The 25,515-nt window shown below is 41.3% G+C and overlaps 1 protein-coding gene across 1 annotated transcript in view; it reads left to right on the top strand.

The window, feature by feature from the left end:
* FAT3 (FAT atypical cadherin 3) overlaps positions 1–25,515 on the top strand; it is a 425,194-nt gene that overhangs the window by 385,808 nt on the left and 13,871 nt on the right. The window contains exons 21-25 of the mRNA XM_065678787.1: positions 3,218–3,352; positions 4,339–4,496; positions 12,181–12,649; positions 22,293–22,446; positions 23,475–24,130. Of these exons, the coding sequence (XP_065534859.1) occupies positions 3,218–3,352; positions 4,339–4,496; positions 12,181–12,649; positions 22,293–22,446; positions 23,475–24,130 (1,572 nt within the window). The remainder of the gene's footprint in view (positions 1–3,217; positions 3,353–4,338; positions 4,497–12,180; positions 12,650–22,292; positions 22,447–23,474; positions 24,131–25,515) is intronic.

The raw sequence follows: 25,515 nt of genomic DNA, 5'->3' as shown, positions 1-25,515 counted from the left end.
GAGAACAGCTTTATTAATACTGTCAGTTTCAAGGGAATGCCATGGATTGCCTGGATTTGCCTGCAGAAGAAGAAAACTATCAATTCAAATCTATATTTCTTGAATCTCTTATTGGATGGTAAATAGACTGCTCTTTGGAGTGGAAATGCGACATTAGAAGAATTGTATTTAAACTCAGGCTATCAATCTTTGATGTGGGCAACGTAACCTTGAACAATTTCACAATTTTGCTCCACGTAGTTGTGAAATCAGCCTGAAAATGTGTGTTAGCTTGGGCAAGGCAGTAACGCAGATTCTGCACTTAAAGCCATGCAGGCAGGCATAAAGCATTTCTTCTCCCAAGTCTGAATATTTAAAAGAGTCTGTGACAGCTATGAAATCCTGCTGCAGCAGGATGAATAAAAAGTTGATTTGCTTGTAGTTTACCAAAAGAACTTTTCTTGGTCTGCCAGAATAAGCAGTTCTTTAGTGTATCTATCTCCACAGATGCACTAAATATGTTAGATCCTTTCCATATATTTTTTTGACTGTGGAAGGATAGCTCTGAAGTGCAAATCAGAGTTTGAATCAGCTAAAAAATCTGGCAGAGATGGATAACAAAGTAAGCTGCTGCTTTATTGCTGAATGTCAAAGATTCAGGTGTAGGTTAGGGGATGTGAAAATTTGTGGAGCCACATTTGGAAATCTCAGTGTCCCTTTCTGCATTCCGACACTAATGAACGGTGGGACTCTTGTCCAATGACTTGTCTGTCAGCTATGCAGAGGCTTACTTGAATTACAGCATAAGAAAAGGCTTGTGTGTGTTCAGATTTGTACTCTGCGTACAGCAGAATGATGTGCATTTGTCACATGAGAGTGAATTAAAATAGCTGAAAACAAATAGAAAATACAAGGCAGCCTATAGGATATTTAACCACTTGTTACAATTTCATAAATAATTGTTATGTGCCATTGAATTCCAAAGGCGGGGGGGGGAGGTGTTAAAAAAACCCACCAAACTAGAGAAAACGTCATATTCTTGGTTAAATTCTGCTGATCTTACATTTAAATGGAATATAGTTCTGCAGTGCAGAATCTTATTAGATTACATTTGTTTCTTGATTCTGTAAGGCTCAAAGTGTGACTGCATATTGCAGCTGTTACTCCCGTTAATGCTACCTACTAAAGCGATTAATAAAGATTGCCATGCATCATTTTCTAAGAGTGCTACATGCAGTACTGTAAATCGTTTACTGCATAGACCTCTCAAACAAATGTTTGACAAAGGAGGCGAGGATGTTAAAGATTAAATTGACTGTGCTGTACATCAAGCAAGACATTTACAGTCATTGCCATGTTTGTAGTCAGCCCATGTCCACTTTGAAACCTAAAGTAGTAATTTTTCTTTTTCTAGAAAATACAGTGCCAGGTGATTTCAGCTATACTTGCTATGAGCCTGCTTGGCTTGTACAAAAGTGTGAGAGCAATAAGATTCTTTCTTTCATTACTTTCAGAGATATACTCTGTGGCAGGTTGATTTCCTCCTTTATAAATTGTAAATAAAATATATATGCTCAAAACATAAAGTAGTTTTGAACATGATAAGGGTCCTGCAATACACAAGTACTGCCAATATTCAGAAAGTGATGAGTAGAAAGGTGCTGACTTTTCGTTGTTAAAATCATCACCTGCATGTGTTAAGTAAATGAATTTGATAAGCAAAGCAAGAGACACCTGTCCATTCCCAGCAAATGGCATTCACTGCTGAAGCTCTGGCTGCAAATCAACAGAAGCAAGGGCAGGAATGCCTTCTTACCTGCACTTAAAGGCTACCCTCATAGCAACTGCACACAGATGTCCAACAAGATGACCCTACATAGACCAGGTTCCTTATTGCAACCAAAAAATGTCTGTTACAGAAGTCATCTATTCCTGAAAATTCATATATTAAGCTGCAATAGTTGTATTGTTTTCTGTATTACATGTCAGTGTTTGCAGATATTTTCAGATTAGGGCACTTAGAACATATTAATTTAAACACTGAGAAGTTATATAGAAGTTACAGCCAAACCCTATGTAATGCAAGAAGTTCCTTTGATACCAACAAGCTTCGAAGTAAACCCTTAACATACTCAGCTTGATAGATGTTTAGAATTTAGGAGGTTTTGAAGAACCTTAATGTAATTGTGCCATGCAAATATTTTAAGCATATTTAAAACTCAGTATTCATCTATCCCTTCAGATTACTTTCTTCTACTTACAGAAGTTAGTAGTACTGCTGATTTACCTATTCTTGAGTAAAATTAGATTCCATAGTAATAAAAGATTTTTCGGAAAGAATTGACACTGGCATTCAAAATAATTTTACCCAAATTCTGCTATTTCCTAAATACAAAAGGACAGATGGTTTACCTTATTTATAATTATAAATTGCAACTGCCTATTTAGAATATTGAGCTGCTTCTTTCTTCAATTAGGTAATGTCAAGGAATACAGTCAACTTATTCTTGATTTTCAGAATTTGTTCCCTTTTAGTTCTTAGCAAGTCATCCACTTGATTCTCTTTTTTTTTCCACCAAATATATGCAATTCCAGATACAGCAGAACTTGTGCAGTCACAGACAGAGAAAGGAGGGTAGATTTTGGCAGCCTGGGCAAGATGCACAATAGGATGTGAGATCTCAGAAATGTCAGGAGGAACATGGGAACAGGGCAAGTTTGCCTAAGGTGTACAATCAGGCTGGTAGTGTGTCCTGTGCAGGATGAGGATGAACAGCCCACCTATCATTCTGTAGCTTAGGAATGCCTTTTTCCTGTCTCCTAGGGAACGCTACCTCCTTAAATTTGCTTCTCATGGACGTCCTCGGGCAAAAGGAGTACATAGCTTCAAGTAATTCTTTTTTTCCTCATATCTCTAAATCCCCCACCCAGGAGGCTTTGTAAGAAAATGAACGGCCCAAGAGCCACAACACCAATTAGAAGACACTGCTCATAACATTTGTTTTTCATAGTATGTTGCCATGGGTTTTAGGGCAGCCTTTGAAGAACTGTATCGGTTTTGCTACATACTTATTCAAAGTATGTCTTTTCTGTGCAAATTTGGGTGGTTTTTTGTTATTATTATTCAACCATTCTTTGTACTGAAGTGTGAGATCAATAAATGTCTTTCATTGCTCTTGTATTGCTGCAAATCATGCTTTACAGTGTGTATCCCTGACAGTATTTTAACTTGTTGCAGGAGGACTCTGCCCAGGGTCTAACGATCCCTGTCTGGAGAAGCCATGCCCAGGGGACATGCAGTGTGTGGGGTATGAAGCTAACCGGAGACCTTTCATCTGTCAGTGCCCACCAGGGAAGCTTGGCGAATGTTCAGGTGCCTGTTACAGCAGTAAAGGGGGATATACTTGAACAACAAAGTGCTGCCGTTATCATTTTGTAGGTAGAGATGCCACTGAAGTCAACAGAAGATGTACTACTTAACCTTTCTCAGCGCTGGCACTCGGTGTGTCTGTTTATAAGCCCTGTGAAATACTTTATGGGGCTGTATGAAGATAGTGCTCCAGTTTCCATTAGGAAATTCCCACTGACTTGATTGAACCGCATATCAGTAAAACAGGCTGCTGAGAAAACAGGACTTTTCCTAGAGAACGGTATGCCAGATGTTTTCCTGCCATGGGCAAAGCTCTATAATTAACTCTTCTTCTTACTATTTAGATTACTGAAATTCCAATCTTTATTAATGAAAACATTATACCACCCCCAAAAGAAAGTTTAAGGATGTTTGTTAGCCCTCTGCAGCTGTGTGGTTCCTGGAATATGGTCGAAAGGCAGTGAAATGGAGCTTTCTGTTGACTTCAGTGAATCCAGGGCTGCATGACAGAGGACATATGCTATTTCCCTGATGAAAACACGAAAGATACTGAGCTGTATAACTGTGGTACTGGGCAGTGATTGAAGGGAACTCATTGCAAGGCTTTGGCTGGCATCTGCCCACACCTAACTTCATACCCTTAAGTCAGCTGCTTGATGTAGAGACATAAGTTGTCTGACTCCCTCTGTTATGAGGCAAGATAGGTGCCTCCATGGGTGTTGAAGGTGCTGAACACTTGGAGAAACCTCTCTTTTTAGAAGTATGGAGAAACAGAACTTTCTTCCATCCCATGACAAAATATTTCTTAAAAAAGTACAATGTGTTTTTGTAGTAGGTGACAGCTTTTTTCCCCATCACAGTTGGGTTTTATTTATTTCTTCCTAGATGTTTTCATTAGCTCCATAAATTCTGCAATTAACATGACAGTTGAGGAATTATTTCATGTGTCAACTAAAAGAACTTGTGTCTTTTGAAAATGGTTATTTCAGGCCACACTTCCCTTAGCTTTGCTGGGAATAGCTACATTAAATACCGGGTTTCTGAAAATAGCAAGAAAGAGGAATTCAAGTTGGCTCTCCGTCTGCGAACCCTGCAAAGCAATGGAATTATAATGTACACCAGAGCGAATCCCTGTATAATTCTGAAGGTAATTAAAATAACTTTTTTTTTTCCACAGTTGTTTTTCTTGATTATGTATATTCTGCTGGCTGTTAATTTGGGGAATGCTGTTCTCATTTCAGCTGTAGATGAGAAAATGAAGTCTAATCTGTTTCATGCTAACAGGGAAAATGAATGATTTCAACAATGACAGCAACAACAATCAAAAAAGCAGATTTTTAGTGGTACTTTACTTGGAAAATGATCCATTGGGTGCTGTTCATTATAGAAACATGATGTTTGTCTGCATGCAGGAGCCAGTCTGCAGGAGATCTAAGATTTGGCCGTTTGTATCATAGAATCCCAGGATCATAGAATCCCTTTGGTTTGCGTTGTAAGGGACCTTAAAGATCATCTCATTCCAACCTTCTTGCAGTGGGCAGGGACACCTTCTACTAGACCAGTGGTCCACCAACTACATGGTCCGCTTAACCATATATTCAAAATTATGCCTGCTTAGATAGCTGTTCTTCCCCTGTGTCTGTGCCCGTGGTTAGAGGATATACCCTCACTGTTGTCAGACTCCTTAGAACATGCCTCCTACTGAATATGATGATTTCCGCACACTGTGAATCAAGATTATTTGTTGATAGAGGCATGGAGTAGCTGGAGATTGATATCTAATCAATATTTAATTGATAAGCTCTCCGTGCATGTTTGTTCTTTGTTGCATTTCTGTGGAATGGCAAATATCTGCTGGATAGAAAGAGAGTGTGAGGCTCATCCAAGAGGCTGGATATGTAGTATTTCTGCAAGAGCCTCTAAGGTACAAAATGAAGACATTGACTTTTGTAACTCAGCCATATCCTATAATTCAGCAGTGGGAGAAATGGCACAGAGCCTTTTGTGTCTGCATTTGTAATCTTCAGAGTTCTTTTGGCTGAACGTTTAAATAATGTTAAAATGGCTAGATGAGTTATTAATGGGCAAGAAATAATTTTATAGCTGTTAGACTGAAATATTTCATGAACAAGAGTATGGTCATTCACCAGGGACTCTCAGTGTTGTTCAGATTTGTAAGAGACGATTAAGCTGTGCTTTGAGGCACATAGAAGTGCACAGTTTGAACTTTTCAGTATCCTTTTGTGTTCAAAAAACCCAAAACAAAGCTGCAGGTTTGAAGGCCTTTGAAGTCTTCATTGTGATTGCTTTTAGCATATATCAGTAGGGAATGTTTGCAATTCTGAAGTTTTGAAAAACTTCAGTTTGGAAAAAATACAAATGGCCCTGCTGGAAGGTGCCACTTGAAAACAATAGGAGTTGATACAGAGGCAGACTGAAATGGAGTTAGAATGATGATAGAATTTGTTTTGTTAGAGGTTAGTGTATAAAACTGTCATGATTAAGAAGTACAGCAAGTCAGGTCACTGGCTGCTGGGTGGAGAACTCCAGTTGAAGCTGGTAAATTTTGCTGCCAAAAGAGAAAAAAACATGCTATTTGAAAAAAACTGTAAGAGAGGTTCTCATTGCAGTCACCTGGGCTGGGTTTTTAGTTTTGGTGTAGGGATTACGCGTTTTCAGTCAGCTCTTCACACAATCTTAACCATTTTGCTTTGAAAGATACTAGTAGCTAAAAATAATACTTGAAGGAGCAGTGACAAGAGCTGCGGCAACTCGGCTCTGATCTCAAAGGCCAACATCCAGGTCATGCTGTTTTGTTTCCTGACTCTAAAGGATTTCCAGCTCTGAACCCATCTCAAGAGGCGCTTAGCAGAGAGCTTCAGACTCATGTGTCCAATAAATTAGGTCCAGTGTGGTGAATGGATGCAAAGCCTCCATTTTCTCGCATGCATTGAGCAAGGAAGGACACAGGGAATTCCCTCCCTGAGCCTCACACTTGGCTTTTAGTTAGGGCAGGATTTCCTGTTGCAGTGGGTATGTCCTTTCCACAGGTCTGGCCCTTGGCTTCTACTTAAAGAAGAGCAAATCATTACATTCATCATGATTTTTTGAAGAAATGGCATCACTTAAAAGGTCAGGAATTGCTAGAGTTTTGTTTGTGAAGGTCATTTAGCAGAAAATTATCAGACTAAGGTCTTACAAAAGTTGTGAAGGTCATTTAGCAGAAAATTATCAGACTAAGGTCTTACAAAAGTGCTGTATGGCAGATGAATGGCATTATGCTCAAGAAATATAGGTGGCCATAGCAGGTCTCTTTAGGGATGGCAACTGATTCATGAACTGTACTTCAGGTATCCTTAACTCAGATGTTTTCAAGCAAGTTCCACTTAGGCTTTCTAAGCATGTGTTTTCTTATTTGTAAACCAGAAGTAGGGCTTTTTATTTTTTTAACCAGGTACGTATGTTGTGAGATAAGGAGGCACTAGGAATTGAGGCCATTAAGTAGATTACTTAGAGGTCTATAAACATGAAGTTGTTATCGTTTGAGCATTGCTTTCAATTAAATTAAACATGAGGAGAAGCTTTCCAAATAGAGGATAAAGGATGGTATCCTGTGCTCTTTTGAGCACTCTGGCATCGCTCCAGCAAAGCACTTAATCACTTGCTTAACTTCCTGTATTTGAAGGCAATTGGAACTACTCATATACCTTAATTTTAAGCACATACAGAAGTATCTTCTGGATTAGCAACAGAGGGCCAAGCATCATCACTGAGCATCAAACAAAGGCAAAGGTGGAAGAAATTTAGACCCACCATATAGCCTGAACCCATGGGAGGACAGGCAGAAAACACCACCACTACTATTTGGACATATTGTGGCATTGATTTTTTTTTGAAGCAAGCCTCACCCATTGCAGTCTATTTAAAAATTAATGCTGCAATATGGTTTTTGGTGTTTTAAGTGACTAGCTTAATTTTGGAAGCTCATGCATATGTGATAACTCCAGGGATGGGAATATTTCATAGTCATAACACGATGTCCTCCTTGGATGAATAATCAATTCCACAGAGCAAACCACTCGTCTACTGCTTTGCTAAAAGTGTACTAGCTCTGCTTTAGTGATACAATATAATAAGGGTGTTATTTATTCAGCTGTTTCAAATAAAGCAACTCATCCATCGATCTTGAGAGGCTGGCCATTTTTTTTTTGTTGCTTGCTCTTGCTTTTAAGACAATTGAAGCAAAATGAGATGCAGGTCGATGGCCTTTTTTTCTGTTTGAAAAGATGAGGTATGTCAAAAAACAGTATCACCATTTCCTTTTTCCTGTGTAGCATCTATCTGGGAAAGATAAGATTTAACAGTTCTAAGCATTACAAAGCTATTGCAGAGGAGAATTCCTTGATTAATTTCATTTCTTTTTCAAGGAATATAGTGGAGATTTTACTTTGATTTAGTGTCCCTGCCCATGGCAGGGGGGTTGGAACTAGACGATCTTAAGGTCGTTTCCAACCCAAACTATTCTATGATTCTATGATTTTTGAAATGTAGAGGATTAAAAATAGGTAAAGAATGACTTTCCTATCATACCAGAAATGTAGCTGTTACACGGTAAAAAGCATATGTTCCTCTGTCCAGGCAGTTAACGTGAAACTTTGCATGGTTTAGTTAAGTGTATATTATACATTTTAATGCACTACTGCTGCATGGTTTATGCCGGATAAGACTGAAGCTTGGATATGATCCCAGTTACGGCTGGAGTTGAAACGAGTAATATTTTAATTAAATACACCGTTTTACACAAATGAACCTGAAATGTAATTCGGCTAACGAAATATTTCCCCAGATAGATTAGTAGGCAGCATGCTGTATCCATGGTGTGGGACTGCAGATGGACTGCGTGAGCCGAAGGTGGTCTCAGAAGGACCATTTCATCATTTTATTACCTGTGTTGATACACAAATATGGATGCTGGCCAAACATCTTAGCCAGGCTAATATTCTAATATAATTTACAATATGTATTTGGCTCAATTTTTCTCATTGAATGGAAACTGTTGAAATGTAACAGATTGCATCAGCTTTTGGAGCCTTCTCCCTTCTTTGTACTTCTCTGCAGGTGAGGAATTTTGTGTCTGTATGAGCATACACGCCTAGGTATGCATTGACCTCACTGTCCCAGTAGTTACAATGAGAGATATTGTAGCCCAGAAAGCTCTGAGAGGTGGAAGCTTGGTAGGAATTTTCTACCCCCCCCCCCCCGCGGGTGAAGCAGCATCTCTCTGCTTTCATCTTGGTGCAGAAGGTCTCTGGCTGCATTGGTGAAGGGTGCAGAGTTTGATCTCTCTGGTGTGAGATGGAGTGACTCAAGCTCTCTGCTGTGTTGCATCACATAGATGGAGAAAAAAGCAGTGCCTGAGCTAGGAGTCTGATGCTACCAGCCCTCAGTCAAACCAGTCATCCCACTGAGTTTACTTTCCAGATAACTGCTGAGTCTGGACAACAGCATTGACCATTCATTGAATTTCCATACTATTTGCTCAAATGTACCTCATTTAGTAAGAGCTTAACTTGATCTTCAGCATTTCTTGGTACCAATGTCCAGGCTATAGTCGAAGAGCCCCCTGTGAGGATTGAACAGTGTCCCTGACATCAGAGCAGTTATGAGTAATGACAGGGACACCAGGGATTAATCAGGGATCCAAAGTTGAATTCTCCTTGCTTAGGAAAAGATACATTGTTTTGACCTGTTGAGTGGAGGAACCTTCTTCTCCCTGCCCAGCCAGGCTTGCTCCTAAGGAAGAAGGACAGCAGCCCTTTGCAGTACCCTCTCCTTGCCAGCCTTTCCTGCCCTTCCTCTTCCTCCTAGAGGCACAGGGCCATCAGGGGCAAATATTTCCTTCCTGCCCCATTACCGCAAGGCCTGTGACCATCTGATTAATGAAAGTACTTTTATGGTCCCATTGCTAGGGGTATCTGGGCATGTCACAGTCTTTAATGTATGTGTCCATAAAGCAGTGATTTGAGGTAGGGAAATGACGTTATCCTTCTTTTACTGATGGAGACCTGAAACTAATGACTTGCTTGAGATCTCAAAGGAAGAGTGCTGCAGAGTGTGGATTCCTATGCATATCTATCATATCTTAGGCTAGTACTGTAAGCGTCAGACCATCCTTTCCATCTTTCACTCCATCCTGAGCTGGGGGCTCCTAGTGCTTTTTTAATAAAAGGAAGGAAGCAAAGCCTTTCAGACTGTATTTACTGTGTATTGCAGATCATCTGCTGGTAAAAAGAAATAAAAGTGGGTGAGAAAGATGGATAAAACGTATTTGAATGGTGAATCTTTTAGATCATCATTTCCCATACAAATGGTGTAATATTTATCCCAGGAGCTCATATGCAGTGTTGTATTTATAAAGATAATTGGAAAAGCATGTTCTGTGAGTAAGGGTAACACACATGCACGCAGCAGGTCCTTCAGGGTATGAGTAGTCTTAGGGGAGGTATATGTATATTATACATAATCAGTACAGCAGTTTCTATAGCAAAAAGCCTTTTGAGCAAGAAGCAGTTTAATTGCTTATCCGATGATGGCTGCTTTTCAAAGTGTAATATGTTGGCATGTATTTTTCTAGAATATTGATTTGTGTTGCTGTTGAGCCAGACCACACTTTCTGAGCAGCATCAGCAAGGTTTGTGGACTGTTTTGTTGCACAGGGAGAAAAGAAACGACTGTTCCATCTCTGGAGAGAAACCAGCTCAGTTTGTCAGGGCATCTTGTTTAGCAAGATTCCTCCTGAGCCAATGCTTTAACAGCCCAATTTCAATCCACAGAAATAGTTTACAGCTGAGAGTAAACAATTTGGGTCTTGTAAGAGAAGATTTTCAAATGAAAAATAAGCCAGAGTTATATTCCTATACATCCATTAGCCATTTTTGATTGAGCTCTAGCAGTACCAAGCAACATCCATCCCTCAAGCACATAGGATTACAACCATACATTTAATTTCTTCCCAGTTTCATTACATCCTACAGGTCAAAGACTTCAAAATAGCCAGCTGTCCATAGCAGGGACTAATTCTTGCTCTTCTGGCTTCATGTATATCCCTCTAACACTCCTTATGCCATGTGTAGAAAGTAGGTAGCTGGCATTTATAAGGACCTTATCACATGCTTGGCATCTCTCCCCCCATCCAAGCGATTGCAGAGCAGTGTGGCTTACACCCCACATGCCCAGTGTGACTTGGCTTGAGGTTATAGCCAGTCAAGAGACTGAGGTTTGGAAAGGAGAAGGAAGTGGAGAAGGAAGTCCAGAGATCATCAGAAGTCAAGATTTTACCCTTAACCTTTCTCCAAGTGGTTTTATGAACCTCCAAGGACAGTAAAATGCTAATAATGGCACGACAGCATAGTCTGCTTCTGTAGATTAACATTTACCTTCAAGCCACATCAGAGAAGAGTTTGAGCACCGTTTCAGACACATGCCAAGGGGTGTCTCTAGCTAACACAGTTTCAAATGACTATTCATGCCAGAAGTGGTCAAAAAAGGCCAAAGAGAAATGGACACAGTGCAGCCTTCTCACATCTGCATTAGCCATGCAAGTTTAGCAGGCCACCAAAGCTTGATGGAGGGGTTCTTGCATTGACAGCTATGGCAACTCTGCTCTGCTGAGGGAGAACAGTAGGGTTGTGTACAATGTGGGCTGCAGGGAGGGATTAAAAAGGACACAGCCCCTGAACTTTTCAGGGGGATAAGTAATGGGACAGAACTGTCTCGAGATGGGGTTTGCAGAAATAAATAGTTCCTAGAGCATGACATAAAGGTAAAATAATTGCAAGAGCTTTCGGAGAGCTTGAATCCAATTAATGTGTCATAAGAAATTATTTCCAGCCTTGTCAGCCATTTTAAACTTATCTGCCATCTGTTAGAGAAACCTAAAATCTTTGAGAAAACTGCTAATCAGGAAAGCAGCACTTCATACCTATTCCCTCACTCTGGACTTTGCCTGCCGCAGCAGGCTAGCACAGATTTTCCCTTTATGAGGACTACAGATGGGTGAGGGACAGGAGGGAGTGTGAGAAATCCTAGCATCAGCCCAAAAGCCATCAACCCAGCATAAATATGAGGCAAGAAAGAAAAGTACAACCATCTGATATCGTCTGTGAGATACACACAGACCATGAAGTATAGCACACTTGGAAAATATGAGTTCAGGCCAAGCAGAATCTTACTGTTGCACTTAATGAAACTGGACTTACTAACCTTAGGGGCAAATCTGCTCCTCACTAAGGTGCTCCAAAAGGTTACAGATGCACGGGATGTGTGCACGAGCAGAGCACCTAACGTCCCCATGTGAAAACAGTGGCCATTGACTTTGCTACAAGCGTTTCTCTAATACCCAGATGTGGTTCCTTGCCTTTTGGTAGCATCAACTGCCAGGAGGAGAATCACAGCACATGGGTGTATGGTGGGACTTGCTCAGAGAGACGCAGCTTCTCAGCAGCAGAACCAAGAGCTGAACTTGGGTCTTGCAGTTCATGCCCAGTTCAGTGAGACGTATCGTTATCCCAGTCCTTGCCTGTGTTCTGGATCTCTATGTTTTCTATATTTTCAGTTTGCCTGCTTTAGCAGCTTTAGGTGAATTCTAAGCTGATATTCTCAGGTATTTTTTGCTGATGATAAGGGCACAGCTTTTCGCTATTTCAGGGTCATGTAGGAGAGCAGCTTTAACACTGTGTAGAGACTGTCTAGAAGTCCGCATTCTCCGTGCCAGCATATTACGGGACTGCTGGGTGCCTGAAGCACTTTGATTTCTGTTTCTCCCCCCACAGACTGTTGATGGCAAACTGTGGTTCCAGCTGGACTGCGGAAGTGGCCCGGGAATCCTGGGAATTTCTGGCAGGGCCGTTAATGATGGAAGCTGGCATTCGGTCTTCCTGGAGCTGAACCGCAATTTCACAAGCTTGTCCCTGGACGACAGCTATGTGGAGCGCCGCAAAGCCCCCCTCTACTTCCAGACTCTCAGCACGGATAGTTCCATCTACTTCGGCGCCCAGGTCCAAGTGGATAACGTCCGCAGCCTCACCGACAAGAGAACGACGCAGGTCTTGAGCGGCTTTCAGGGCTGCCTGGATTCCGTTGTCCTCAATAACAACGAGCTGCCACTCCAAAACAAGCGCAGCAGCTTCGCAGAAGTTGTTGGCCTGACCGAGTTAAAGCTTGGCTGCGTCCTGTATCCTGATGCTTGCGAGAGGCATCCCTGCCAGAACGGCGGCACCTGTACCAGCGTGCCATCTGGTGGTAAATATTTTGCATTACTTTATGGATTTCCCCGGCACACTCCCCGTTTTCCCCTATAATTTATTGCCGGAGATGGTTTTATGCCGCAACATGCTTGAAAAAATCTCATGAAGTCCATAAAACTCTGATAGGTATTGCAAATTGTGTAAAAGCTGTTTGCTCTATAAATAACGGTGGAATGGCGCCCCTTCTCATTGCATTAGTGTTCCAGGAGGAAATTGATTTATTGGCTGTTAGGATAATCCTATTTCTATAGAAACCAATAGAATTAAAATTACTGTAATGCTCACTTGGATTTTTCAGGATCCATTTACAGCACCGAAGGCTGTACACAAAGATGGTGATTTCAAGCATCCATCACAGATGCAATGGCACTGTTGCCTTTCTCTGTTTCTGAAACTGTCACAAATAATTACTGAGCTGTCCACAAACACCTAGGTCCTTTTGTGAGTGAGTAATTTGATTACATGTCTACATGGAAAATAGCGAGTCAGCCCCATTATAAACCCCCCCTAGAAATGTATTTTACGGCCTCCTCAGAGGCCTGAGTGCTTCAAGGTCTAAGTAATATTATCCAGAGTTTATAAGGGCATTGATTTAAACCGTGCTCGTGTTGGAGTTTCTTACCCAGTGGTTATATGGTGGCTTGTGTGATTTGGTATGAGTGACTTACTACCCAGTAATGCAGTGCACAAGTTACCAGACTGTAATAACAGTCAGCATCTTAGCAGGAAAAAAGCAAATGGCATACCTGTGGGAGATTCCCTCTAGAGCTGTTCTATCTCTTCAGTGTACAAGTTTCCCTTCCAGTTCTCTGTATTTTATTAGCAAGCAGCATTGCTCACCTTTTCTGATAGATCAAAAATTCCTCTGAAAGGGAGGATGCTCAGCAGAGAAGTCTTCGGCGAGTTCAGAGCTTTCCATCCACTTTCTGTCAGTGGTTTTGGTCATGGCTCCCTAGGGAAGTTCCCACTAAACTCTTTTAATGGGGAACATTTAGCCACTGTCCCAGGGCTTTCTGCTTTAATGCGTCCATGCACTTCCCTTCTACCCATAGTTATTATTTGTTTTAGGTGTTGTTCTCACTTTTTCTTTCTGACCCCCCTTCCTCCCATAGATTTTTCTGAACTTGAGGTACTTCCTAAAACTTGAGAACAGTTTAGTTTTCCAGGCTGAAATCTGGTGAGATCTGAGCAAAACTGGCAGGCAGAAGTTTCTCATTTGGATAACCCTGCCCTTGTAGGGTAAACCCTGACAGTGTGGATTTTCTGATGCTGAGCTATCACAGCTAGCATCTCCTCTGGATCCTTGGCTTTCATCCAGCCACATCTTCTCCCATGCCAAGGCAAATGATGCGTCAGGAATGCTATCAGCTTTGCTGTGGATGAAAGGAGATGGGAGGACAGTTGGGAAGAATTAAGCACAGCACTGGCAAGCCAGGATTTGACATGCAGCACAAGGACAAATGTTGCTATTTGTGTGTGTCTTTGAGGGTCTTCATTTACCAAAGGAAGTTAAAAAGACAGTGACACACAGCAAGGGAAAAAGTAAATCCTTCTGAGGCAGAAGGATGCTGCAGCCACTGAGACAATTGCTAAGCAAGATTATTTAAATCCCTAGGAAATACAGCTGTAGTATGTGCATGAATGCAACATGGCTTTGATTCAGACTCCATACTTAATAAATGAGGTTAACCATTCGCCTAACATCCTAGGAAGCATGAGAACAGCTCTTTCTATTGATTTTATTTCAGTCTATTTACAGTATTGCTCAGCGATCTCGTGATGAGTAAATTGAAACCTTTCTAACTAAAGGCTTTACAGTAATTCTTTCTTTCCCAGCACCACGTACATGCCAATTCAAACTGAGGGGAGATGCGGGGTGGGGGAGAAACAGGCGGTGCTGAAGATTGGACCCATTTTAGTACCGGAATGGCACGCACCATTTTCATGTCAACATAATTCGCTGCTGGAAAGCAGGCACGGAACTGATTTAAGTTGCCTGCGTTCCTGCCTCGGCGAGGGGCACGTGCCCTGCAGGGATGTTTCAGCTGCCTGCCGCTAAAAATCTGTCTGCTGTTTTTACTGCCTCAGCAGTATATGTAAATAAAGGATTGTTATAAAGCCATAATTCCAGGGCAATGGGCCCTGACTGTACGTTGGTGGTTCTGCAGCCCTCAAGGACAAGGCATGGGCATTTTTCTTTCCACCAGCAAGGTGATGCCGTTGTTAGTGTCCTCCATGTGCAAAAAGGCCACGTAATTAAATTCCATAGAGCTGAGAGCTCAACAGCATTGCACACAGTAGTTGTGAAGCCACAAATTGCAGCGTGCATTTAAGAATCATCAGCCACAGTATTCGCTGACAGAGACATTGGCAGCTGACTTTCATTTAACATATTAAGAAAAAGTAATAACACTTCATTTTTTACCTTAAGAAAGAAAATGGCAGCTTTTATCTTTTTCTGGGGGGATGCATTCAAAAATATATGGTGCAGAGGTCCTTTTCCCTATCTCAGGCATTCATAGAATCATGGAATAGTTAGAAATGACCTTAAGATCATCCAGTTTCATCCCCCCTGCCACGGGCAGAGACACCTCACACCAAGACCATGTCGCTGTTGCCCAAGGCTCTGTCCAACCTGGCCTTGAACACTGCCAGGGATGGAGCATTCACCACTTCTTTGGGCACCCTGTTCCAGTGCCTCACCACCTTCACAGTAAAGAACTTCTTCCTTATATCTAACCTGAACTTCCCCTGTTTAAGTTTAAGCCCATTACCCCTTGTCCTACTCAGTAGCATCAGGATCTCTTGACTAATATCTTCCATGATATTATCCTCCTGTTAAAGTTTCCAGAGAATAAAGTTTCCTCTTCCTAAACAGAAAGTATTTGGCATATTGACAGGATTTATTTTAATAAATAAAGTCTCTAATTCAAATTTAACTGAGCAGATTTCATATACTGTTAACATCCTGTTTCTTACAGAAACCCTACTGTGCTTTATAAGAAAATTAAGAGAGAGAAAAAGAAAGCTCAGATTTATAGCTAACTTTAAAAGAAAACAGTCAAACAAAGGTTACCCAACATTATAATGTGAAAGAGTTGCTGGCTGCATGCCAGAAATCAGAGGGGCCATATGTAATTTACATGTAATTTGCATAAATTGATCCATAGTAGCATTCCTGTTGTGAGTTCTCCCTTTCAATAGAAGTGCCTACTGCCCTGTTCACCATTAATAAAAAGCTGCTTCTCATTACCTTCTACTTCATCCTGTGGTTATAGGAATAGGGCAATATTACAACTCTGCTTGGAGAATTGCTAAAGTGATGCTTTATAAGCACTAAGAGTGTGTCCATTGTCCTGCTGTTAGGTTTCCTATGGGTAAATCCAGAGCATCTTCAAAGTAACCTGGCTCAGGGACAGTGCTGTGCATGGGCTGCATAGAGCTCAGGACTGATCGCAAAGGTGTTGTCCCAAAAAGAGAGCTGGCACAGAGCTAGTAACGCTGACTCTGTCTGACCTCTGCCTGTTGAACAAGAGAACAAAATCAGTCATAGAATCCCAGACTGGTTTGGGTTGGAAGGGACCTTAAAGCTCATCCAGTTCCAACCCCCTGCCACAGGCAAGGTACTTTCCAGTAGACCAGGTTGCTCAAAGCCCTATCCGACCTGGTCTGAAGGTCTCAGCCTGTAGGAAAGCGTGGATAACTTAGATGCTCTGGGAAATCACAAGAGCACAGAAAAAACTCCTTGCTTTCAAAATGTAGATTCTGGGCGGCCATGACACGCACTCGTGTGTTTCCATGGGATAAAATCCACTTCTGTGGCAGCAGCGTATGCCCAGAGTTGTCAACAGTTAAAGAGAGGTACTGTGTGTCCAGGGACCCCATGGGGAGATCCCATGCATTCTTAAAAAGGCTGGGAAAGGGAGATGAGCACTCACTAGGTCTGACAGAAGGAACTACATAGAGCTTTAGGACAATTTTCTTGAGAGACACTGGAAACCACAGCCCTGACATACAGGCCACATTTTTCCAGACTTTTGGAGACCTACCCATAAGTACGGGTCAGTAAAGCTATTTTTAAAGAGAGCTGTTAGCATTTTGAGACCTGACAAACAGCGTGACTCTCAGAAACAGCTTGGCTCTTTGGACTGAACTTTCCCAAGAAAATTCAACCAAGTGTTTAAAGTGTGGTTAAGCTATAAGCTGCTGAATAAGAGGTCTTAAAATGGGAAATGTCACACAATCTTAATAATAGAGTGGCGTTACCATGTCTGCCAATGGTAAATGTATGTTTATCTGCATGAATAACAACATGAGCAATCACAGCAATAGAAGGCTTTACTGTAATCAAATGCAAACACTGAGCCAAGGTTTTCAACCACAGAGAGAAACCTCGTGCTTGTAAAGCCTGCAATTGTAAGTATAGTTACTTCCTTTTAATTTGATCAGTCCTATATACATCTGGCTTTGATTGAAGTAAATGGCTTATATGAGTAGGCAATTTTATTTGAGCAGAAATATTTACTGAGTCAAGGACTGTGGGCAAAGTGTGAGGACAGAAAGTCATTGCTTTCCCTCTCCCCATTTTTCCCATTTTTTTTCTTTCTTTTTTTTATAATGAACAGAATTAAAATCCAAACTGAGGAGAAAACACAACGTGGCACTCAGATGGCAGATTCAATACATGTTTTAAAGCGTGTTGGCAACATTGACACACAGGTGGTTTTGAGGATTAAGTGGTTCATAAGAATGACATCAGGGAAAAATAGGTGTATTAATAGTCATGAACTGACCTGGTCTTACTTATGTTCTTGATCTCACTTTCTCACACACACAAATAAACCAGCATGCTGTAATGTGAGAACACCACATGCATATCAGTTAATTTTTAAAAGCTTTTTAGAAATGTGGGGTGGTTTAATCCTTTTAATATCTATGCTTTTAGACATCTGGATCTAAATTCCCACTTTCAAAGCACATTCATGCCAATCCTTTTTATAGAAAGCACCTGTTTACTGAAGACTGAAGTTCATTTTCATACCAACTAGTGGCAAGAGGCAATCATCTGCTTGAAGACGGATGAGTTCAATCTGAAGTGGCAGGAATATGTATGGCTGAAGATCACACAGTTCTTGAAGGCCTGGTTTATCTACAAACATACCAAAATACAAATTCTGGGAGAGGTCCTTTTCACCTTCAGTTCTTCTCATCAGTTAACTTGCCACTGCTGTGAGCAGGCCCAAGGCCAGGCTTCTTTCTGGACATCAAGTTGTCAGGTCTAGGCACACAGCAGGGAAAGAAGCTACAATGGGAGATCAAATGAGAAGGCCAAAGCACGTAACAGATAAAAGCCAGCTCCTTTTGCATGTGATAGATACAAACAGGAGCGTACACATGTTCAAAAAAAAAAAGAATTGGCAGCAGTTCGGAGCATCCTCTTTAATAAAGCCAAGTAAACCTGAGGATAGACAGACATTCAGATGCTCAGGCTGGGAATGCTACCAACAAAGGCATTCACTGCATAACAGCATCCCATCTGCTGATGGCACCATGCCTGCCTTTTGCCACTGTCTGCTTATTAAGTGCCAAGTAAACATAGGTATAGGCAGGAAGCCTATGTAGTGTCCTTGCTTACAGCATGTTGCTCTTCAGTAGGGTCTGAGCTGAACAGTCCCTTTAGCTCTGAACAGGGACATGCCAACAAGGCAGGAAGAGAAGTTGTTGGATTCAAAGAGTGAAGGTGAGACTCGGCTGCATAGAGGGGACACAAATTAGTGGAGAAGCATGAAAGAAGCCTTATAAAACAATCAGAAAGCCCAAGACTATGTGTAAGCAGGAGAGGACTGTGTCTGTGTAATGGTTTAGATCACAAATGAGCTTTGCTGTGAATCTTCTGATCATCTCCTTGCACTGTGCTTTGGTTCCCACTGTGGAGAGGTCTGGTCAGGACCAGGTTTCTTTCTGGACAGTGCTGAGCTGGAAGATGGACACCAGGGGCACAGCTAACATGATCTCAAAGCTCTGAAATGTGTGCACTGGGGGTGCTGGGTCCTCAGCACCAGCTGTTTTGCTCCACAGACCCACTGCCGTTGCTCTGCAGGGCTTGCTAATGTATGTAGAGCCTAAAAGCCTATACCATTCCCCATAGCTTGTTGTTGCTCTCAGGTTAGCTGTTGGTACAGGCTATTGTGGTACATGCTGAGGGTGTTGTGGTCCCACCCCAGCACCACTGCAGATGTGTTTACCACACTATCTTTTTCCACTGATTCCCTCTAAAGAAATCCAATGATGATATCACAAAATTTGCTGCCTTGGCCAGATCAACATTTTGATCAGCATTACTATGAAAAATGAAATATTCATGTCTCTTGGAGGGAGCTCAGGTGAACTGTATTGATCTTAAATGTTGATGAATTTCCAACAGTACCTCCACTGTTCACAGGAGCAAGCCATAGGTTGCTTGAAAGAGTTTTTTCATCACCTGCTGAGAGGACAGAGCTCTGTCCTCAGATGTGGAAGTTTGCTTGTTATTCTTGTGCTAAATGGGTGCAAAGAAATGCATGGTACATCAGCAGGATATTAAAAGTGTAATTAAGTTAAAAGTTGTTTGTGGGACCCAAAATTCACTCCTGACCAGAAGGGCTTTCTTTATGATTGTGCTTAATCCATGGCAATGTAGCTACAATGTGCAGAAGCGGGCAAAATTACAGCCTCCTCTGAGAGGTTTGGACAAGCATAAAAAGGTCTGGCAAGTCTGCTGGCCCAGTTGATGTAAGCTGTGTACTGAGCCATCGTATCAGCTCTCCACATCCCTACTCCATGAATTTTGACATATGCTTTGCTGTGTTGGAGACCTCCTGGGTGAATGCTCTGCAGCTCTGAGCATGTGTGTCACTGAGAAGTTCTGTCTCTTGCCAGAGGCTCCGAGTTGGCAGGTGTATGGCAGTGCTTTCAATGACAGGAAAAGTCAGTGATAAATATTGTAACGTAATACTGCCTTGGTTTGTTGCCTTTTTTATTTCTAACTTTGATCCGTAGTCTTAGAGTCTGTAGTGAATATTTCAGTCTTGTAATATCTGTGTTCCACCATCATCAGATCAAATTCAGTCAAAAATGTAGGCTATCAAAAGCACACTTTTCATTTTGGTCTTGTTCATACATTGCCCAATTGATCTCTAACCCATCTGGAGCATTCAGTTTCGTCTCCTCTTAGCATAAAATATTAATTGAAGTTAGTCCATCTTTAATAAAATCATTGGGCAATAATAATAATGAATAAATCCATATTCCTTTTATACTTGGCGGTAAAAGGATTTTTATTTCTTTTTAACAAATCAATAGTTCTCAAGTTTTCTGCAGTAATAAATGCAACAGAATATGTTACAGAGTGAGAACCCAGGAATTAATCAGCTGAAACAAATACAAGACGTGAAAAGAATGCAACTCAAAGGCTTTGCCCTGCAAATGATTGGCAACTAGCAACTTAGGTACGGAAAGTTGGCTTTTAGAGTCCCTTTAAAATTATGAAGGTTTAAAACATCAGGTAACAAATAGAAGAACATACCTATTCTGCTATTATATAAGGGAACAGATTTGTTTATGAATGTTTTATACTTCAACATTTTCACTTAAATTCATTGAAACCATAAAAATATATATAAAACATTACTGTAAATTTTTGAACTATAGATGTCACTGTTCAGTCATAAAATGAAGCACTGAAACAGCCTTATTTATTCATGCTGTGATTTCTACCTAGAGTGGCAGTTCTGTATTTCTTCAGACCCAGATCTCTGCAGGTCTAGAAAGTTGTTTTCATTGTGTGAGTGCCCAAAACATAATCCCATCTTCTGATCCTGACCAAACGTGCTTCTATGTATCCCCATTTCCCTTCTTAACCCTGCTGCCTTGAAAACAGCAATGCTTCTATCTCCCTTCTTGTAGCAGACAGCAAAACAGCATGATATTTGAGTATCTATTTCATTTATCTTCAATTAAATAGGTTTGGACTCTTGACTGAATATGCCAGCAAGTCTGGTTCCAAGTTTATTCTCAAAAGCCCATCCTCATGAAAGAATACAATTAGAGTAACAGAACAAGGCACACTGAAATGCATAGAACATAAAAGATGTGGGAGTCAATGCAGAATTGCTTTTGCTTCTTGCCTCCACTGAGCTTTCCCATATTGTTTCAATTAAATTCTTCTCCTTCCAGCTGTTCTGGAAATCCCTGCCTTGTTCTTACAACAGTGGCTTTTAAAATAAGTTTTGGGTTTTTTTTCAGATGTATAGATACAGAAAGTTTTTAAAAATAGGTTTAAAAGGCTCACCACTGAGGGATGGTATTTCAGCTACATCAGCTTGATTGCCAATAATTTTGACACTGAACTGAACTGCATTCAACCATTTCAGTTCTAACTTCCAGCAGTATTAATGGCAGGAAGATTCCTTGCTCCAGTTGCTTAATATGCTGTATTCAGTAACTATGTGAACCCCATCACTGGAGCTTGAACCTTGCCTAAACATCTGGTTAGGACATTTGGGTTGTGTAAGTAGTTTCTTTTAAAAATCAGTCAAAGGTTTTTACAGATGTCCAGGTAAATTTTGCCAGTTCAGCAGCTCTAATCTAGGAGTCCTTCCATCCCAAGGACTACATTAGCTATCTCATGGCTTTCACAGCCTACATGTTCCTTGCTCTTTTGGAGTGAAAAAGCAGTCAGGTCTTGATACCCATTTCACTACCTCACAGGATTTCTTTTTGACCTTAAATAAAGTTTTTATTAATGGCATTGTGCCCTATGAAATCACAAGGAGAGTAAAAAAAAAAAAAGAAGGAGAGAGGTATTTGTCATTTGATATTTGGCAGAGTGAACTGATGAGTTAAAGAATTGTTTTTTACACTGATGTTGCTCTTCTGTAGGCAAGAAACATGGCAGTAGGACTTTGGTCCCCTGTAGGGTCCCCTTCCACTTCAGTGGAGTTATGTCTGATGTATTGCAGCCAGTGATTAATCAGTGTTTTAATAGCACACACTGCATATAAGCAGCTCTGATTAGGGTTGGCCTTGCTAAGGTCTGCTGGTATTACGAAGTTTATAGTTCATGCCTGCATGATACGCTTCATGAAAGCAGTTTATCACTTTCCTATTAAGTGTTTTATCACTGTCACATCCCTACTGTTTTGTCCTTCTGAAAAGCAGATGTGGAAAAGCTCTCAGCTGATGTATTTTTCTTTGGAGAAGCCCCAGAAGGAGCGTGGGCTGCCACTATCAGCAAAGATGTTCTGTATTTTCAGAAACACTGGGAGATGCATTCTTGATCTACAATAATTCTTTTAACCAAAGTTGTTCCTGGGTGACATTTATTCTTACCTGGATTGTAACATTTGGAATGGGCTGGGCGGAAGTGATTCCTCTGGTCCCTGGTTGTAGACATGAGCTCCAATTATCCAGACATCCCAGATAAATGAACTTGCAATTTGCATTAGTGTGGACCACACAGACATACGAGAATGAGTATAAATACTGCCTTCCCCAAAAGTACAGTACATTTTTTTGGAGTATCCAAATGGATCCCCTTTCTCCTAGACAGATACAGTGGTAGGCTTCTCATTTATATGTCTGTGTCCCTCACCTCGCAGGCTACCAGTGCAACTGCCTCTCCCAGTTTACAGGAAGGAATTGTGAGTCGGAGATCACAGCCTGCTTCCCAAACCCCTGCCGGAACGGAGGCTCATGCGATCCCATTGGCAACGCTTTCATCTGCAACTGCAAAAATGGCTTGACAGGAGTCACGTAAGTGACCCTCCCCAGGAGGGCAATGGGAGCTTTTCAATTCAGTGATGTTGGGCTTTTTGATCACACATTTTGTACCAAAAAGCTATGATTCACCTAGCAAAAAAATAACCCAAGGCTTAGTGCTTATTTCAAGTCTAAGCTAATGACAGCTGAGAAATCCATGAGGCTTGCGTGTTCAGAAATGCATTTATTGTTTCAGGATGTTATCTCCAGACAGTTTCACTGAGATATGCACACGTAAGTGGTAGAGGCTTTTTGAGCATTTTTGAGCATTTGAGCAAAACATTACTGCTGTGTAATGTTTTGGGGGAGTATTTTAAATGGGTCATTTAATCACTCTAGTGCTAACATAAAAGCCTAATTCGTTGCGTTCATTTGTTCATGTTTATTTTAAATCCCAGCCTTGATGGTATATGTGTTGTAGAAACAGAAAATCTTCTGATCTGCCCATCAACACGCTTGTTTCTCATTTAGTTTGTCTGCTGTTTATACTTTCTGTTCTGCCTTGTTTTATCACCCCTTCTTCTTTCCAATTCACCTCTTTTTCAGCTTCCTATTCTTTTTTCCCCCTGCTTGTCTAATATTTGCTCATTGTTTTCTCCAGGCCTAAATAATTTTACGCAGTCAGTGTATCTTCCTCTTAAATAACTACTCTGATTTTTTCTCAACTATTTTCTCCTTGAATCCTCCTAATATTTTGTACCAAATCCCATGGGATCATCCAAAAACAATATAAAAAGTCTGAGATTCTTTGTTACATTCAGTAAGCCTGATTAGGGCCAGGGAGTTTTTTCGTATCAGATGCTTTAAAAATGTTACTTCCTTCTTGATGTTTCTATTTTATTGTCTTTAAAACCCATGGAAATGCTGTAGAAAAAATAAATGCCATTAAATTATATGATAATGTTAAGATCATTTGCCAAGCACCAGCAAGGTGATACCACTTTGACAAGATAAGTCATCGTGTACGAGCTGGGCTTTTTCGTAGGTGTTCTCCTAATTCCAAACTCTCCTTTTCTTTTAAGGTGTGAAGAAGACATCAATGAGTGCGAAAGAGAAGAATGTGAAAATGGTGGTTCCTGTGTCAACATATTTGGTTCATTTCTGTGTAACTGCACCCCTGGCTATGTGGGGCAATACTGTGGTCTTCGCCCTGTGGTGGTCCCCAATATACAAGCTGGGCATTCATACGTTGGCAAGGAGGAGCTGATAGGAATAGCGGGGGTCCTGTTTGTCATATTCGTGTTGATCATCCTCTTTATCATTTTTCGCAAGAAAGTTTTCAGGAAGAACTATTCCCGCAACAACATCACTCTGGTACAGGACCCGGCTACAGCCGCCCTGCTCAACAAGAGCAATGGCGTCCAGTTCAAGAACATCAGGAACAGTGGGGATGGCCGAAATATCTACCAAGAGGTTGGGCCTCCGCAGGTCCCGGTGAGGCCAATGGCCTATACCCCCTGCTTCCAGAGTGACTCACGGAATAACCTGGACAAGATAGTGGATGGGCTTGGTGTGGAGCACCAGGAGATGACGACATTTCATCCCGAGTCCCCTCGAATCCTGACAGCCAGACGTGGGGTGGTGGTGTGCAGCGTCGCTCCGAACTTGCCCGCTGTGTCCCCCTGTCGCTCTGATTGTGACTCCATCAGGAAGAGCACGTGGGATACAGGGATGGAAAGTAAGTACCGCTGTGTGCTGGTCTTGCTCTTCCTTGCCATAAGTAAGGGTTGCCTTCAGGGTGCAGCATGTACAGTGGCACAGGTACTCTGAATGCTCCAACTTAATACGTTTGCAATTGTTACATTTCTCCAAGAAATTATTCGGTTTAATTTTGAAAGGCTATAATTAACTGAGTATACAAGATCTCTACTTCTATGCGTTAAGGATGACTAAATGCATTTATTCCACTTGTTCAGAAAGCACATATGAGTAAGTGCTCTGTTAATTCTTCAAGTGATGTAATCGTCTTTCTATTAGAAAAGCAGTAATTTGGGGCAGAATGCTCAGGTATAAACTCTGCTATGTTTGGGCAGTTTATGTCCTGAGGGAGTTAAAACTTTTAAACCTTCTGCAAGATGCAATCCTGTTTTGCAAGAGGGACAAATGAACTAATATTCTCTACTTCCAGTGTCTTTGAAATTAATCAGAAAATCATGTAGTCCTTATAGGATTGTTTCAGTCCATTGCATTCCTATCTGCATTCAGTATCAGAGTGATCACAAAATTTCTGATCCCCACACTTACCCTGTGTGTGCTCTGTTCATTTCTCACCTGGTTTCTTCACACAGTACCCCCTCCATTCCACAACAGGTTGCTGGAGATGCAGCAGACTTCACATATTCTGTCATAGCAGGAAATACCAGTTTGCTGGGACAGAGTTACAGCCCTACATCATCTATCCTTGCAAGTCAGAATATGTCAGATGGACTGGGAGATGCTTTAGCATATTGTGGGGTTTAAGATATTTTATCTTTTAGTAGTTTTTTTAATGCATCTTCAACCCCATTTTAAGCAGTAGGAACTGAGGAATAGAGAGAGGAATCTGGCATTGCCCCTGACTTGCACATTTTTATCTATGGCAGCACACTGGCTTAGGTCTGCTAGTGAAAAACAGGACTTATTTTTCATGTCTTTCGGCTGTATGTCAAAGTTGTGTTGTGCTTGACCTTTTTAACTATTAAATATAGTTTAGCTGATTAAAAGCATCAACATGCCGTCCCCAATACGTGCTCTGTTCTGTATTCTCCTGTTTCTGCCACAGACGCTGCTGGTGTCTGTATGAGTTTCTGCACAGCATGAGGCCACGCCACGAAGATGGACCTCAGCTATCAAGGAGTGGGAAGCAGTGCAGCTTCATTACTGCAGCACTCACTCCACCTACTACATACCCTGCTTCTCAGCAGGAGCAAATCAGCCCTTACTGTATGGAGGTGCCCCATGCTGGGTAGAAATATCTATAGCAAGCAGATGGAGAGCTGCCCTTATGTGTTTGCAGCACCTGAGCTTGTTCATTTATAATTAGCTTCAGGTGTCTATCTCAGTGATTACTATGGAGGATAACTT

The sequence above is a fragment of the Lathamus discolor genome, chromosome 4, assembly GCF_037157495.1.
Source record: "Lathamus discolor isolate bLatDis1 chromosome 4, bLatDis1.hap1, whole genome shotgun sequence".
NCBI classification, from domain to species: domain Eukaryota; kingdom Metazoa; phylum Chordata; class Aves; order Psittaciformes; family Psittacidae; genus Lathamus; species Lathamus discolor.
Note: the sequence above shows the minus strand (reverse complement) of the source record. Positions and strands in the feature narration are given on the sequence as shown.